This window comes from Eschrichtius robustus, chromosome 1, assembly GCF_028021215.1.
Source record: "Eschrichtius robustus isolate mEscRob2 chromosome 1, mEscRob2.pri, whole genome shotgun sequence".
In the NCBI taxonomy this organism is placed as follows: Eukaryota; Metazoa; Chordata; class Mammalia; order Artiodactyla; family Eschrichtiidae; genus Eschrichtius; species Eschrichtius robustus.
Window position 1 is genome coordinate 114,706,958 of NC_090824.1, and position 17,612 is coordinate 114,724,569.

The 17,612-nt window shown below is 36.1% G+C and overlaps 2 protein-coding genes across 5 annotated transcripts in view; one reads left to right on the plus strand and one right to left on the minus strand.

Annotated features, from left to right (window-relative positions):
- Positions 1–17,612, minus strand: part of ATOSA (atos homolog A) — an 86,331-nt gene that overhangs the window by 34,207 nt on the left and 34,512 nt on the right. The window lies entirely within an intron of this gene.
- On the plus strand, positions 1,341–1,852 carry LOC137759677 (histone H3.3A-like). Its single transcript, XM_068536220.1, has one exon. The coding sequence runs from the start codon at positions 1,405–1,407 to the stop codon at positions 1,813–1,815; it is 411 nt and encodes a 136-aa protein (XP_068392321.1). The 5' UTR covers positions 1,341–1,404; the 3' UTR covers positions 1,816–1,852.

Sequence of the window (17,612 nt, forward strand, 5' to 3'; positions counted from 1 at the left end):
AATAAAACAAAAATAAATGCGATGGCATAGGTTTTTCTCTCATTTTACAGATGAGAAAACTAAATTTGTAAAATCATTTGCCCAAGGTCACAAACATTATCAGTAAGTAGAGAACCATCTGTAGGAGCCCACTTTCCACTACCAATAGTTCTTAATAATGCTCAATTATGAAAGTTCATTCTTATTTTTCATTTCACACAAAAAAGACTCATTTTTAGGGTAGAGGTTACCCTACCAACTCAGGGCATAGATTCTAGAAAGCTCTTCAGATAGACATATCTTCAAGGATTCCTGGTATTAAAAGAATTTGGACAGCTATTCCTTTCTCTCCTTATGTCTCCCTAGTTTAAAGGTTTCTCAATTTAGGTATCATGGAAAAGGTCTGGATCATGCAGTTCCAGAAAGAGCAAGAGGATATCCCACTTAGAAACATTATCCTTATAATGCTTGGCAAAACTGTACAATTACATCTGCTCATAAATAAAATATTTCAATGTTCTGTTTTGTGCATTCAAAACCACTTAGAGTTTATTAAAACCAAGCTTGGTCCCTCTGTCATCAAAGAAAAATAAGCAGCTTCTGTGGGCAAAACTACAGGGGATAAGTTAAAAAGTGGGGCAAGGTGGGGGGAGTCTTGGTTTTTGTATAGAATTCAGGAGTTAAAGAACTCAAAGGAACCTTCAAGAGTATGTATTTTCATTAATCTATAGATGAAGAAATTGGACTTCAGAGAGTTAAGTGACAGCTCAGACACACAGAGCAACATAATGGTAAAGTGAGGCCTTAAATCAAGATCTCCTATGTATATAAAATGTTAAAAATCTGAGGACTTATTTCCAAGTCTCATCCAGTGTGCCTACCTAAACTCTACTCCCCAGTTAGTCCAATTCCAATTCTAGCTCAGGAAAGAATAATGGATGGAGACTCAGCCTCAGGTATTTGCTGGCTTGGTATCAAGGTCATTCTTACAGCTCATTCTGTATTGGTTATCTAGCCTGTGAATGTTGATTCTGGTCCTTACTGTAAAACATCTTGATGTCTAATTCCCAATCTCTGTTTTCCTTTGAATTCTAACTGGACTTTGCAGTTTACATGGTTACTATTCTGCAATCTTGACAGAATTTTCTTTGTTTCTCTGCTCATGCAACCACTCTGAACCCTACTTCTCACCACTGAGACATGAGGTGCTTACCTATCTCAGGATTGTTTCCTCAACATCTGTTATATCTGATAGGGATTCCTATATGCCATGGCTACCCAAACTAAACCTGACACTCTGAAAGCTGCAAAAGAAGAGTTGTGAATGGCTTTTTTCAATTGTGTTCGCTGCCGCCGCCGCGCCGCCTCTCGCTCGCTGAGCTCCAGCCGAAGGAGAAGGGGGGTAAGTAAGGAGGTCTCTATACCATGGCTCGTACAAAGCAGACTGCCCGCAAATCGACCGGTGGTAAAGCACCGAGGAAGGAACTGGCTACAAAAGCCGCTCGCAAGAGTGCGCCCTCTACTGGAGGGGTGAAGAAACCTCATCGTTACAGGCCTGGTACCGTGGCACTCCGTGAAATTAGACGTTATCAGAAGTCCACTGAACTTCTGATTCGCAAACTTCCCTTCCAGCGTCTGGTGCGGGAAATTGCTCAGGACTTCAAAACAGATCTGCGCTTCCAGAGTGCAGCTATTGGTGCTTTGCAGGAGGCAAGTGAGGCCTATCTGGTTGGCCTTTTTGAAGACACCAACCTGTGTGCTATCCATGCCAAACGTGTAACAATTATGCCAAAAGACATCCAGCTAGCACGCCGCATACGTGGAGAACGTGCTTAAGAATCCACTTTGATGGGAAACATTTCATTCTTATAAAAAAAAAAAAAAAAATTCTCTTCCTGTTATTGGTAGTTCTGAATGTTAGATTTTTTTTTTTTCCCCCGTGGGGTCAAAAGGTACCTAAGTATATGATTGCAGGTGGAAAAATGGGGGACAGAAATCAGGTACTGGCAGTTTTTCCATTTTCATTTGTGTGTGAATTTTTAATATAAATGCGGGGACACAAAGCATTAATGCAAGTCAAAATGTTTCGGTGAACAAGTTTCAGCAGTTCAACTTTATAACAATTATAAATAAACCTGTTAAATTTTTCTGGACAATGCCAGCATTTGGATTTTTTTAAAACAAGTAAATTTCTTATTGACTGCAACTAAATGGTGTTTGTAGCATTTTTATCATACAGTAGATTCCATCCATTCACTATACTTTTCTAACTGAGTTGTCCTATATGCAAGTACATGTTTTTAATGTTGTCTGTCTTCTGTGCTGTTCCTGTAAGTTTGCTATTAAAATACATTAAACTATAAAAAAAAAAAAAAAAAAAAAAGAGTTGTGAATGAGTTGGAAAACCAAAGGGGGAAGGGAAACAGGGGTTAAAAACCTTAACTAAGGAGTACACTGTTACAAACTGTGTATTTTCCAATGGAGAAATTGAAAATCTGCCAACTTTTTTCTAGTCCCTGATTTCAGTTAAATTTCAACTCAGGTGGGAAGCAGACACAGAGGGAAATCCTCTCATAAGCTTCATGTGTTCCTACTGCAATTATTACTCTACTCTAATGGCCGACTGTCTCTAATTAGATTATAAACTCTAGGCATGCAGGAGCCAGGTCTAACACATCCATCATTCTATTACCAGTGCCTAGGAAAGTGCCTGGCGTATAGGAGATGCTCAATGAATACATAAGCAAAATGAAAGAGTGGTTAAAGTGTAGTTATTTAACTAATTAATAAGATCTCAGTTGCAGATCAACTTGAGATCTATGTTAAAGTACGACCAACTCTGAAGAATTCAGGTATTATAGGACAAGTGACCTCAGATTATTAGCCCTATAACAAATGGCAGGTTGAAGGTGCCAGGACATCAGGCAATGCACAAGAAGTTCTTTTAGCTTTTATTTTACTACTTTTTTTAAAAACAGAATTTAACTTATTCACACTGACATTTTAATAAAGAGTTGTTAAAACACACACACACACACACACACACACACACACACCACTAAAATGATTATATTCATGTATGTTCCTGGGCCTCAATCATCAGTATCTCAAGAGAATTTGTTTTCTACATTCCAATTTGACAGCCAGTCCTGCCATGTGATAGTGTATTCTCTAAAATGTTGAAAGCAGGTAATTTTTGAGGGTCAGATCTTACAGATATCTTCACACTAAATCTCACAGAAACCAAAGGAAAAGCCTTGGCTAATTCTCTAATCACTAATTCTCTATCATTAACAATTAGCACAACTAGTATAACCAATGGAAATGGACTAAAGGAAGGCAGGCTTAGTGATTTGACAGGTGAGAATTAGGACTTTCAATTATTTTCAATGCTCCAAAATGTTTCTTAAGTTTTTCTAAAACTGCTCATGTTTGTAGACATTCTATCAGGCTCAGAACCGGTGTTTTGAAAGTTTCATATATATACACAAAAATTTAATTATTGTGAACAAAATTAATACAAAATATTCATTCCATCATTCTTAGATATTTTAAGATTAATAGTATTTTCTAAAGCACTTTGAACTTCTTGAAACAAGGATCTAAATAACGTTAAAAGTCATATAGTTCTAGTTCTAAAACTAAAAAAGAACATAAGACAATTCTGGAAGCATAGAAGGTGCTCCTTTGATATGAGCTATGACAAGCCTGTGTACTCAGAACTCAGGCCGTACTGAGTTCCTATGTTCCCTAAATTACTTACAGTCAAGTAATAAGTACTAACCCTTTCCCACCTTTGCAAATATTGCATAATAAAAAATAGCAATCACCTACCAATTTGAATTTGTTTACCACAACTATTAAATAAATTACAGTAACAAAAAATACAATGCTATGTAGTTTTTTAAAACACTATCATAGACTATAGTAAAACTTTTAAAAAGGCATATATTTTATGTCATTTAAACTGCTCAGATGATTATATTATAGATTAAAAGCTTGCATAACAAAGAAATATGGCATTTATGATGCCATATTTGATGGCATTTCCATCAAAATAATTTTTAACTAAAAGTGCTACATAGGCATAACACAAAAGAAAGAACTCTTTATAGTAGTAAAACAATTGGTGAGTTTATTTTAAAAAAAATTCAATCTAATTTATGTAATACTTATTACTGAATTTTTCACCCAGTTGTTAGCAGATAGATATTTTCTAGGCACAGAAGAGTAAATAGAGTTCACCAGAAGCCAAGGAAGGTAAACCTTGTACTTCACACAATTCTGCAAGGCGACTCTTCCCAGAGGACTGTAATTGGCTGCCCTAACAGACATCTCCTTTTCCTCTACAGTCCAAATTCCCAACTACACAAAGCCTCTAATATGTAAGTGCCATCCACATTCCCCTCCTGGCTCCTTACCAATTCAACCACAGTAATTTGTGTGGAGATAAGGGAATTTTTAAAGAAAACAATCAGAAAAGAATAGAAGGATAAGTAACTAAGAATTGTGATCAAAATAAAGAGAAAAACAGGAGGGAAGGGACAGGGAGAAACAAAATAGACAAAGAGGAAAGAACAAACAGGAAAATAAGACGGGGCGGGGGGAATATAAAAGGAAAAATAAAGTAAACAGAAGAAGAGTAGAGTTAGAGGACACTGAACAGATGAGGGAGGGAAAAACTTTTCAGGGGAGCCATCACTTTCTGTTCTAATTGTTCCTTAGGCTCTTTTCCTAAACTCCCATCTTTCAAACATTGCAAAGTAGGCCTCCCTGTCTTCTCACACATGTTCTACTAGCACCCCTAAAAGGAGCCCCAAATTTGTTAGTTAGTTGTATACCCATTGATTAAAAACATTTTAAAGTAGAAAAGGCCAATTCAATCTGGATTTTAGTTCACAATAGTGTTCAAAAGGTACAGAGCTTCAATTTAGTGAGCATAAAATATTAACTGTAACCTAGGCAAGTTGCTCTCTTAATTATTTCTCTGGTATCTAAGAGATGATTTATTGTTTGATAACCATATTGCTTATAATAATTTTTCTGTTGGTTTTAGATAAATGATCTTAAAGATTAATTTTTCTAAAGGACACATAATATGCCAAAATTATAACTCTGAATTTTAAACCTGAAATATTAAAATTTTATGTTCTTCTATAGAACTGTGATGGTTCTAAACTTCGTGGCCTAACTTCGAGGAAAAAACTGGCTTTATGATCAAGTAGATGTAAATTCAAATACTGAGTGAATCTAGGCAAATTAAAATAATAATTCTTTGAGAAATTTCTGAGGAAAAAAAAACTCTGCCCTTTGATCTTTGGCATACCCTACTATGGTAGGAATTATCAAATTAAATTTCAGTTATTATTTAACCTTAAACAGCAAACCTCATGTGGTTGACAAATATTTATTTATTTATTTATTTATTGACAAATATTTTAAAACCCACTCTAAATTCACTGCTCTTTTTGGTCAGAAGACATTCCTAGTAAAGTTTTCATACAAAGGGCCAGAATATAAATTAAGAAATTATTGATTTCAGGCTGTATTTCCTTCATAATGTATTTGATTCAAGGAAAGCCATGAAGCATAAAACCTTCCCATCTCCAGAAATGAAATGAGGTTATATACAACATAACTGATGGCCAAAGTGAAAATTAAAATTCATGTATAGATCTGAAAATGAAATTAACCTTTAATAACTATTTTGTAACTGCAATACGTAAAACATTCACTGCAGAATTTGATTTTACTGTTTTCACAAAGACAGTAGGATCCAGTGAGGACAGTCCTGGGCAAGTTCAGGCATGTCACTTAATTTCTTCATTTATACAATGGTAATGGTAAGTGTCAGGGGAGAAAGGAACTTCTTCCCTTTACCTGGGTTGGGTCTCTGTACACAGGGAGAGCAGGACTTTACCACAACCCTTATCTTCCACGAAGGAACATACTGGAGAGAAACACATAATTTCTATATTCATCCATTTGATGAATTCTTCCACAAGGCCAGTAGGATGGCTGACATGACTGGTTTGATTTTGGTAGTCACTGTGTTATTTCCAGTCAAAATGGAGTAACAGGGACTTGATTTACCCACACACCTAAACCACAACAAAATACAAACAACTGTTTCCAGACACTGGACAACAGACAGTGTAAGACAGTGATCTCTGAGAGAAAAATAAACAGGTGAGCTCTACAACTGCCCAACTTTAAGGCCTGGAGAAAGTTTCCAGGCTGAAGGACAGGGAAGGAGAAGGCAGACAGAATCCAGCAGTCTCACTGAATCAAGCACAAAAGAACTAAGGGAAAGGGAGGGTAGGTGGCTAGAGTCACAGGGCAGAGTACCAGACAAGAGAGAGTAGCACAAAGAAGGTGAGCTCAGGAGAAACAGAGGAGTGAAAGAAAAAAACTGTCAACCTGGAATTCCTGAAAAACAAACAAACAAAAACCTTAGACCCAGAAAAGCTGAAGCAAGTTTATCACCAACAGACCCTCACTACCAAAAATGGTAAAGGAAATCCTTCTGTCAGAAAGAAAATTAAACCATTTGAAAATCTGGATCTACACAAAGAGAACTGGAAATCATAAATATGTAGGTAAATAAAAAATAAATTTGTTCTTTGTTTTAAAATCAGTTTTAAATAGAACTGACTAAAGGAAATGTTGAAGTATTTGAAGGTAAATACTTCAAAGTATTTGAAGGTAAACTGTGACAAGTTAATTATTGCATACTTTAAAGTAACTACTGAAAAAACAAACTAAACATACCCCCATAAAACTAATTATAATTAATAAGTTAACAAAGGAGATAAAATGGAATTATTCAAAAAAACCCCCAAAACTATCAATCCAAAAGAAGACAGAAAAAGAAGGATAAAGGAACAAAGACCAGATGGGACAAATAGAAAGCAAATAATAAGATGACAGATTTAATCCCATCCATATCAACAATAACCTAAAATGTGAATGGTCTAATTAAAAAGCAAGGATTATCAGACTGGTTAAAAAAGCAAGACACAACTGCATACTACCTATAAGAAATCCATTTTTAATATAAAGACACAAATAAGCTAAAAGTGAGTGCTAACACTAGCCAAAAGAAAGCTGGAGTGGCTACAGTAATCAGATGAAACAGATTCCAGAGCAAATGATCTTGCAAGTGATAATGGTGGCCATTTCATAATGATAATGAGGCCAATCCATCAAGAGAGCATAACAGCCCTAAACGTTTACGTACCTAAGAAAATAGCTTCAACAAGTATAAAGTAAAAATGATAGAACAGTAAGAAGAAACAGACACATCCACAATTATATTTGAGATTTCAACACCCGCTTTTTCAATAATCAATAGAACAAGTAACAGAAAATCAGTAAGAACATAAAACTCTTGAACAGTACCATCAACTTGACCTAATTGGCATTTACATAACACTCCACTCAACAAAAGCAGAATACACATCTTTACTAGGTACACATACAACATTTACCAAGACAGACCATATTCTGGGCCACAAAACAAATCTCAATAAATTTAAATAGTTTTAAATCATCCAAAGTGTATTCTCCAACCATAATGGAATTAAATTAGAAGTCAGTAAGAGAAAGATAGCTGGAAAATCTCTAAATATTTTGGAAGTAAATAACTGGTGTGATTTCAATAGTCACTGGACCACCTCTTTACTCTGAAGTGAGGTTTCCAAGTTTATGGACTGAATTGTGTCCTGCCACACCTCCCCCCACATCCCCAAACTCATATGTTGAAGCCCTAACCTCCAATGTGACTGTATTCTGAGACACGGCTTTTAGAAGGCAATTAATGTTAAATGAGGTCATCAGGGTGGGGCCGTAAACCAATAGGATTGGTGGCCTTACAGGAGTGGAAAAGAGAAATCTCTCTACCTCTCTTCCTTCCCCTCCCACCTCTCCCCTTTCCAAGCACATGCACCAAGGAAAGACCATAAGGGCTTCCCTGGTGGCACAGTGGTTAAGAATCTGCCTGCCAATGCAGGGGACACGGGTTCGAGCCCTGGTCCGGGAAGATCCCATATGCCGTGGAGCAACTAAGCCCGCGCTCCACAACTACTGAGCCTGCTCTCTAGAGCCCAAGAGCCACAACTACTGAAGCCTGTGCACCTAAAGCCTGTGCTCTTCAACAAGGGAAGCCACCGCAGCGAGAAGCCCATGCACCACAACAAAGAGTAGCCCCCACTCTCTGCAACTACAGAAAGCCTGCGTGCCACAACAAAGACCCAATGCAGCCAAAAATTAATTAATTAATTAATTAATTTTTTAAAAAAGGGAAGACCATATGACCACACATCAAGAAGGCGTCCATCTACAAGCCAGGAAGAGAACACTTACCAGAAACCAAATCAGCTGGCATCTTGATCTTAATACTTCCCAGCCTCCTTAACTGTGTGAAAATGAATTTCTGTTGATTAAGCCACTCAGTCTATGGTATTTTGTTATGGCAGCCCAACCTGACTAATACATCAAGGATAAAAGCCAGGAATCTGCCTCTATATTTCCTGTTCTTTGCTGAAACTCAGAGGGTGTAGTCCTGCACCTCGCTCCAGATTTCTAGATAAGGCATGCTGGAGCCTGTGCCTAGAGCCTACATGTTCTCAATTAATAAAAGAGGGAGTAAAAATACCAGGCATAAATGGGTTTCCAGAATCCTTGCATTTGGAGAACCATAGGGTGCATGCCTGGTTTAATAAAGTGATACTCTATTTCTCATTCTATTGATACCATCAATCATGTGTGTATATACTTGCAGTTGGAAAGGAGAAATGGTGATTAGTACTATGAATCCCTAGCAATTATAACTATCCAACCATCTTACATAATTGTTGTGAGGATCAGAAGTGAGGTATGCCAAACACTGATTCATTAAATTAATCTTACTCAAAGGAAAAAAAAACCCTTCTGTTCGAGGGCGTGGCTACTTAATGAAGTCAAGGTGGGGGCAAGGGGACAAAACTGAGAAAAGAGTGAGGAATAAGGGGAAAAGAAAAAGAAAAGTAATGATAAACCCATGTAGAATTCACGAAGTCCAACATCATATTCTACTCCCCCTTACTACCTATAACATCTCCAAACACAAACCTGCTCTTTCTCTTGAGTTCCCTATATTGTCTAACATTATCGATGCTCAACTGCCCAAGCCAAAAACTTGGCAACGGAGTCCTATAAACGGCACCTCCTAAACAGCTCTAGCCACTTTTCTTCCTCACTCTAGGACCCCTACCTATACTACCAGTGGCCATATGGGGACTTCCCTGGTGGTCCAGTGGTTAAGGCTCTGCGTTTCCACTGCAAGGAGCATGGGTTAGAACCCTGGTCAGGGAACTAAGATCCTGCATGTGGCATGGCGGCCAAAAAAATTAATAAATAAAAAAATAAAATAAAGAAACCATTAAAAAAATACATACTTAAAAAAATGGCCATATGTTACACACTAGTGTGTATAAAATAGATAACCAACAAGGACCTACTGTACAGCACAGGGAACTATACCCAATATTATGTAATAACCTATAAGGGAAAAGAATCTGAAAAAGAATATACACATATATATATGTATAACTGAATCACTGTGCTGTACACCTGAAACTTATATGATATTGTAAACTATACTTCAATAAAAAATTTTTTTAAAATAGCCATATGTTAAAAAACACCTCCTGTAAAATGCTATAAAAAAATATATATGTATTTCACCAAGAGTGAACCCTAATGTAAACTATAGACTTCTGGTGATGATGTGTCAATACACATTCATCGACTGTAACAAATGTACCACTGTGTCATGGGGTATTGATAGTGGGGGAAGTTGTGCATGTGTGGGGAACGGGGTGTATATGGCACTCTGTACTTTGTGCTCATTCTTGCTGTGAATCTAAAACTTCTCTCTAGGGACTTCCCTGGTGGTCCAGTGGGTAAGACTCTGAGCTCCCGATTCAGGGGGCCCGGGTTCGATCCCTGGTCTGGGAACTAGATCCCACATGCATGCCACAACTAAGAGGTCTGCACGCCGCAACTAAGAAGTCTGCATGCCACCACTAAGAAGTCCACATGCTGCAACTAAAAATGATCCCGCGTGCCGCAACTAAGACCCAGTGCAGCCAAGATAAATAAATAAATATTTTAAAAAATAGAATAAAACTTCTGTCTAAAAAAAGTTTATTAATTAAAAAATATTTCCCTTCTATAAAATGCCAGAAAAATATTCTTGGTGGTTTTTTTTTTACTTTCTGCAGATTTAAAAAATAAAAATCAATACTGAAAATAATCTATTCACTTATCCCAAAATTGTACTTAAGAAGTTTCCCTTAGGAAGCATGAATTATGAAGAAAAAACCAAAAATTATAGTAGAAAGCAACAAAAGAAGCACAAAAGAAAATTATCAAAGCTCAGATGAGTTATCACTGTCCCAGGATCAAAAAAAAAAAAAAAAAGGTGTTCTGTACAAACTTAAATTAACATAGTTTATGTTTTATATTAAAGCATTTTAATGCCTCATAAGTATGAATATACTTAAAAGTCTTCAGGGCCTGAAAAAAATGTGTAAGTTATGAAAGAAGGGAGAAACACTACTTCTGCAACATTATTTGCTATTTAACTTGTATTACAGGTAAAAAATTAAGTGACTGAGGGAAGCACAGTTCTTATTATAACTGATATTCTCAAAGTCTACTGACAATAATCTTGTTTCTCATATAACCTCTGGTGCTGAGCTTCTTGGACAAAATTCCCCTGGACTAGACTATTGAATACCTATGTTAAATTCTGTATTTTGAGAATATGCCAGAGTAAGAGTCCTTAATGAGCAGTACAGTGCAGTATATTGTATAATGATGGCTTTCAGCATTCTATAAATACAGCAGTCTTGGAAATATCAATTTAACGCCAGTCAGATTTGTTTATAAAAGAACCCACCTACAGGAAATAACTGAAATAAGTTTCACTTACAAACTGAAGACTGCTTGGACATCTTTCTCTGGTCTGTGGTTGTGGATCCATCATGCAACTATAACACTAGTATTTACAATGCTATAATAACAGCTGACACTTCCTAAGCTCTTACTATGTGCCAGATACTGAGATGATTATTTTACCTTATTTAATCTTCACAACGATACTGAGAATACATCACACTGTTTTACCTCCAAAAATAGCCTGATTATATATGGAATGGTCATTCATATATAACCACTATTGTTAATTCATCAAATCTAAGATGTCATTAATTTAAAGATACATAACTATTTTATCTTTCATTAAGAAAGAAAAATCTGCCAATTTAACTACAGTGTGCATCAAAGTGTAAGAAACACATTTCTTTCTGATTTCAAAGATTTAAAATATAGAAAATGTGCATGCTAAAATCAACCAAATATGGTAACCCTAAAATTGTAAGTTTAATCAGAATCTGATTTAAATGCAGTATTTCTTAATAGACCTGAAAACAAAGTGAGCTAACTAACTGAATGCTTTTCAGCCTCTTTTGAGAAGAAATCCAACCTTGGAGAATGAAATCATTTCGCCAACAAACTTCTTAACTGAATAGGAAAAAAAGAGAGAGAGCTACAGCTGCAGGTGTTCATATGAACCGCATTCACACTTTATGCTTATATATTTTTAGTCAAACTATGTACATTATTCAAAGTAAAAACACCTTCATCAAAGTGTGTGTTTAACAGTGACTGGTTAATCTATATTGTAATAAAAGGGCGAAATAAGACTGGATATTTATAGTTTCGTGGTTAAGATCATGATTAACAGACAATCTGAATCCTGGTTCTGCTGCTAATAACGATGTAGCCCAAAGGAACTTATTTAGTCTCTCTAAACTTTACTTTCCTGAAAAATGGAGGTAATACCTATTTCATAGCATCAATGATTTCATGAGCTAACAGTATGTTGTGTTGGACAACATGGCACACAGTAAGCAGTTTTATATAATACATAGTCTTACTGTTCCTTAATAAGCCAAAGTATCTGGATAGAAATTTTCAATAGTTCTAGAATCTTGTGGTTTGGAATCCCAGCTGCACATGGAACAAACTGGAGAGTTTTAAAAACAAAGTATAAGACAAAACAAAAAAACAGAAACAAAACTCAGGGACACATCCAAGACTGGATATTATATTCTTATAAAAGCTCCCTATGTAATTCTAATGTAATTCTAATGCAACAAGGATTGAGAACCACTGCTCTAATTGGAAGCTTGAGGCTAAGCAAGGGGAGAAAATGAGGATATTAGGCAAGGTGGTACATGGAGAAAATAGTGGTGACATTCGAAAAGCAAGAGACCCGCTTTAACATATGTACACTGGAGTTACATTTTCAGTTATAGCTGTGAATTTGCGAATATCCATTTATAATATGTAACTGAGGTAGACGTGGTTCTCAGACTGGGGTCTGTGGACATTCTGGGGATCTGACAGCTCTCTCTCCAAATCTAACACGTGATTTATTTTCAATGAAAATCTCAAAAAATGAGCAGAAACCTAGCCTGGAACGTCGTGGACAATGATAATCAAGGATTGCCTTATAATTTCAGTGCTATATTCATATGTACTATTATGATTTACATTTACAGTTTTGCTGGTGTTTAAATAACATGACTTTAACAGCTCTAGGCTAGTAAGAGAGGTGGACTTAACACAGATGATGTTTTGTATTGTGTGCAAAATGGTGGCCCGGGGTACCAACAAAAGTTGACAATGAGTCAAATGGGACAAGCAAATATCAAGCCATAGTACGGTAGGCACGTTCATCTCAGAAGGACTTGGCCCATAATACCAATCATGATAGTCACGTTTTGACCAGTAACTTTGTAACACAGCATAATGATTTAAAGTTTACTGGTTCTACAGTTTTATTTGCACTTAGTTTTTAATATTTAAAAATCTTTTTAATATTTTAATTTTATTGGAGTATAACTGATTTACAATGTTGTGTTAGTTTCAGGTGTACAGCAAAGTGATTCAGTTATACAGATACACATATTCATTGTTTTTTAGATTCTTTTCTCATATAGGTTATCACAGAATATTGGATAGAGTTCCCTGTGCTATACAGTAGGTCCTTGTTGGTTATCTATCTTATATGTAGTAGTGTGCGTGTGTTCATCCCAAGCTCCTGATTTATCCCTCTCCCCCATGTTTCCCCTCTGGTAACCATAAGTTGTTTTTGATATCTGTAAGTCGGCTTCTGTTTTGTAAATAAGTTCATCTGTATCTTTTTTAAAATTAAATTCCACATATGAGCGATATTGTATGATATTTGTCTTTCTCTGTCTGACTTACTACATGATAATCTCTATGTTGCTGCAAATGGCATTATTTCATTCTTTTTTATGGCTAAGTAATATTCCATTATATATATATATGTACCACACCTTTTTTATCCATTCCTCTGTTGATGGACATTTAGGTTGCTTCCATGTCTTGGCTATTGTAAAAAACGCTGCAATGAACATTGGGGTGCATGTATCCTTTTGGATTATGGTTTTCTCCGGATATATGCCCAGGAGTGGGATTGCTGGATCACATGGTAGCTATTTTAAATTTTTTAAGGAACCTCCATACTGTTCTCCATAGTGGTTGTACCAATCTACATTCCCACCAACAGTGTAGGGAGGTTCCCTTTCTCCACATCCTCTCCAGCATTTATTGTCTGTAGACTTTTTGATGATGGCCTGCATTTAGTTTTTTAAAATCATTTTGGTTTGATAGTTGTATGAGGTCTACAGGAAAATTATACTGAGTTCATTTGTCTACAATGTAATTAAAAAATAACTTATGTCAGCTGGTTCAAAAAAATTTTTTCCCTTAAATAGTTGTGGGGAGTCCTGGAAGAAAGACTGAATGGATTCAAATCTCAGTTCCATTATATAAGGAGGAGGCTTTCAACTTTTCATAAAATCTTTAAGATCTCTTTCTCTCTCAGGTATTATGTTGAAGTTGGCAAAAAGTCATACTTGGCACACCTGTCAGAATGGCTATTATCAAAAAGACAACAAATAACAAGTGTTGGTGAGGATATGCAGAAAAGGGGACCCTCGTGCACTGTTGGTGGGAATGTAAATTGGTGCAGCCACTATGGAGAACAGTATGGAGATTCCTCAAAAAACTAAAAATAGAACTACCATATGATCCAACAATTCCACTCCTGGGTATTTATCCAAAGAAAACAAAAACACTAATTGGAAAAGATATATGCACTCCTATGTTCACTGCAGCATTATTTACAATAGACAAGATATGGAAGCAACCCAAGTGCCCAGCAAAAGATGAATGGATAAAGAAGATATGGTTTATATATACAATGCAATATTACCCATAAAAAAGAATGAAATTTTGCCATTGCAACAACATGGATGGACCTAGAGGGTATCATGCTAAATGAAATAAATCAGACAGAGAAAGACAAATACTGTATGATTTCAGTTACATATGGAACCTAAAAAAACAAAACAAATGAGCGAACATAACAAAACAAAGTTATAGATATAGAGAACAAATTGCCAGAGTGGAAGGGGGTTGGTCGCCAGAGTGGAAGGTGGTGGGGGGAGAAAAGAAATAGGTCATGAGTATGAAATGTACAGTGTGGGGAATATAGCCAGTAACTATGTAATATCTTTGGTATGGTGACATATCGTAACTAGACTTATCATGGTGATTATTTTGAAGTGTATAAATACCAAATCAGTATGTTGGTGCAACAGGAACTAATATAGTGTTGGACGTCAACTGTACTTCAAAAACAAAAAAACTAACGCACTCATAGAAAAAGAGATCATTGTGGTTACCAGAGGCAAGGGGTGGGTGAAGGGGGAATTGGAAGAAGGTGTTCAAAAGGTACAAACTTCCAGTTATAAGATAAATAAGTACTAGGGATGTAATGTACAATATGATAAATATAATGAACACTGCTTCATGTTACATATGAAAGTTGTTAAGGCAGTAAATCCTAAGAGTTCTCATCACACAAAAAAAGGTTTTTTTCTCCGTTCTTTAATTTTGACATGATGGATGTTCACTAAACTTATTGTGATAATCATTTCATGATGCAGGTAAGTCAAATTATTATGCTGTACACCTTAAACTTATACAGTGCTGTGTGTCAATTATATAGAGAGAGTGTGATCCTATTTTTGTTTAAAAAGAGTTTTAAGACATCTAATATTATATATACTTACATGAGGACAGGGGAAAGAGTAAAGATACATGCACAGAACTATAGATACTGTTTATCCCTGGGAAAGTAGGCATAGGAAGAGGTAAGGAGTTTTCCCTATTTGTTTATACACTTTTCGTTTGTCTGAATTTTGTTTCAAACACCATGTACTATTACTGTAATTTTTTAATCAAATTTTTCAAAACTGGGGGAGGGGGCAGTGAGACTCAAATAAAGATACATGCCTTTAAAGGCTTTTAAAATCACAGATAAGAAATACCTACCATAAAAACTAGAGGATTACCAACTTTTTACTTTGCTAGATATTTTTTAAAAGACTACTGAAATAGAGAACTCCTAAAATGACTAATTATATATAAAACTTTAAGACCTCTATCTTATATAAACTTTCCAAGACAGAACAATATTATTTAATAACAGTTCAAATATATAGAGAGTGATTAAGGGAAGAATATTGAGTATCTACCATACACCAGTGTTTCTCAAATTTTAATTTTTCTAAGTATTATGGTAGACAGAGTAATGACCCCCCCAAAAATGTCCATGTCCCAATCTCTGGAACCTGTGTATATGTAACTTTACATTGAAAAGGAACTTTGAGGATGTGATTAAGTTAATCTTGAGATGGTGGGGGAGAGGTCCCTGGATTATCCTGGTACGCCCAACATAATCACAAATCCTGGGCTTCCCTGGTGGCGCAGCGGTTGAGAATCTGCCTGCCAATGCAGGGGACATGGGTTCGAGCCCTGGTCCGGGAAGATCCCACATGCCACGGAGCAACTGGGCCCGTGAGCCACAATTACTGAGCCTGCGCGTCTGGAGCCTGTGCTCCGCAACAAGAGAGGCCGCGATAGTGACAGGCCCGCTCACCGCGATAAAGAATGGCCCCCGCTTGCCGCAAGTGGAGGAAGCCCTCGCACAGAAACGAAGACCCAACACAGCCATAAGTAAATAAATAAATAAATAAAATTAGAAAAAAAAAAAAAGAAAATGTATATTCCCAGGTCCTACTCCCAGAGATTCTGACTCAGGAGGTCTGCACGTTTAATAAGAAAGCTCTATGCCTCTGATGCAGGTGATCTCTGAATCATACTTTGAGAAATAGCACTTTAGACCATACATCAAAATAACTACCTCACAGGTAAAAAGAATCATATCTAAATTTTAACGGGGAAAACTAGCAGAATATTCAATATGTATTTATTTGACCTGTGGAATAACGAGACCTTTCTCAGCTTGAAAAGAGAAAAATACACACAAAGGAAAATATTGGCAGATTAAAATGTTTTAAATCTAAATTTTATATATTTCTTTTTCTATTTCTTAAAGGTAAAAAGTAGAAGGGGACTTCCCTGGTGGTGCAGTGGTTAAGAATCCACCTGCCAACGCAAGGGACACGGGTTCGAGCCCGGGTCCGGGAAGATCCCACATGCCACGGAGCAACTAAGCCTGCGAGTCACAACTACTGAGCCTGCATGCCACAACTACTGAAGCCCGTGCGCCTAGAGCCCGTGCTCTGCAACAAGAAGCCCGCGCACCGCAACGAAGAGTAGCCCCCACTCGCCGCAACCAGAGAAAGCCCGTGCACAGCAACAAAGACCCAATGCAGCCAAAAATTAATAATAAATTTATTTTAAAAAAGAATGGAAAATATTTCTATACTATATGGTTGACAAAGTGTTCCTATTTATATTACATTATTCTATATGCTATTTTAATTAAACTTACTATTTCAAAAGTTGAAAAGAGAAAGAATTCACATAAGGTGAAATAAAAAGAGTAACCACATAGAGAGGAATGTTTACTCTCTCTAGAGAGGATGTTTAATCAAAGAAATACCAATTAAAACCATACTGAAAATCCATGTTTTATCTACTATAATAGTAAAGTTAAAAAAAAATTTTTTAATTATCTGTGAAAAATGGTTTGAGTGATGTTATGTCAACATGATGGAATATCCAACAGACATTAAAATAATTATATTATTTAGAAAAATGCACTCAAAATCCATTAAGTTAAACAGCAATACATACAATTTTATGTTTAAGACTTTTTTCAATAATGTATAAACTGATATAAAGATGATCTGAAACAAAGACAATATAAAAAACTAAAATAAGTTTGCTAAAGTTTGCTAAAATAAGCTCTCTAAAGCTTCTGAAGATTTTTAAATACTTTACTTCTTAAAAGCAAAATTAGAAAGAAAAAAATACTATCTATCTATCTTTTTACTTTCACCATCATTTCATAAAAGAAATAACAAAAATTTAACAGTCATGATCCAGACAAAGGGGTCTCTCTTGAGAAAGGCTGCCATCTTTGCCATGGACAAATGAAAAGCTTATGTTAGACTAGCACAGGTCTGAGGACCAATCTTTGGGAACCACTACTACTACCCTGAAAACTACTTGACTTCAGG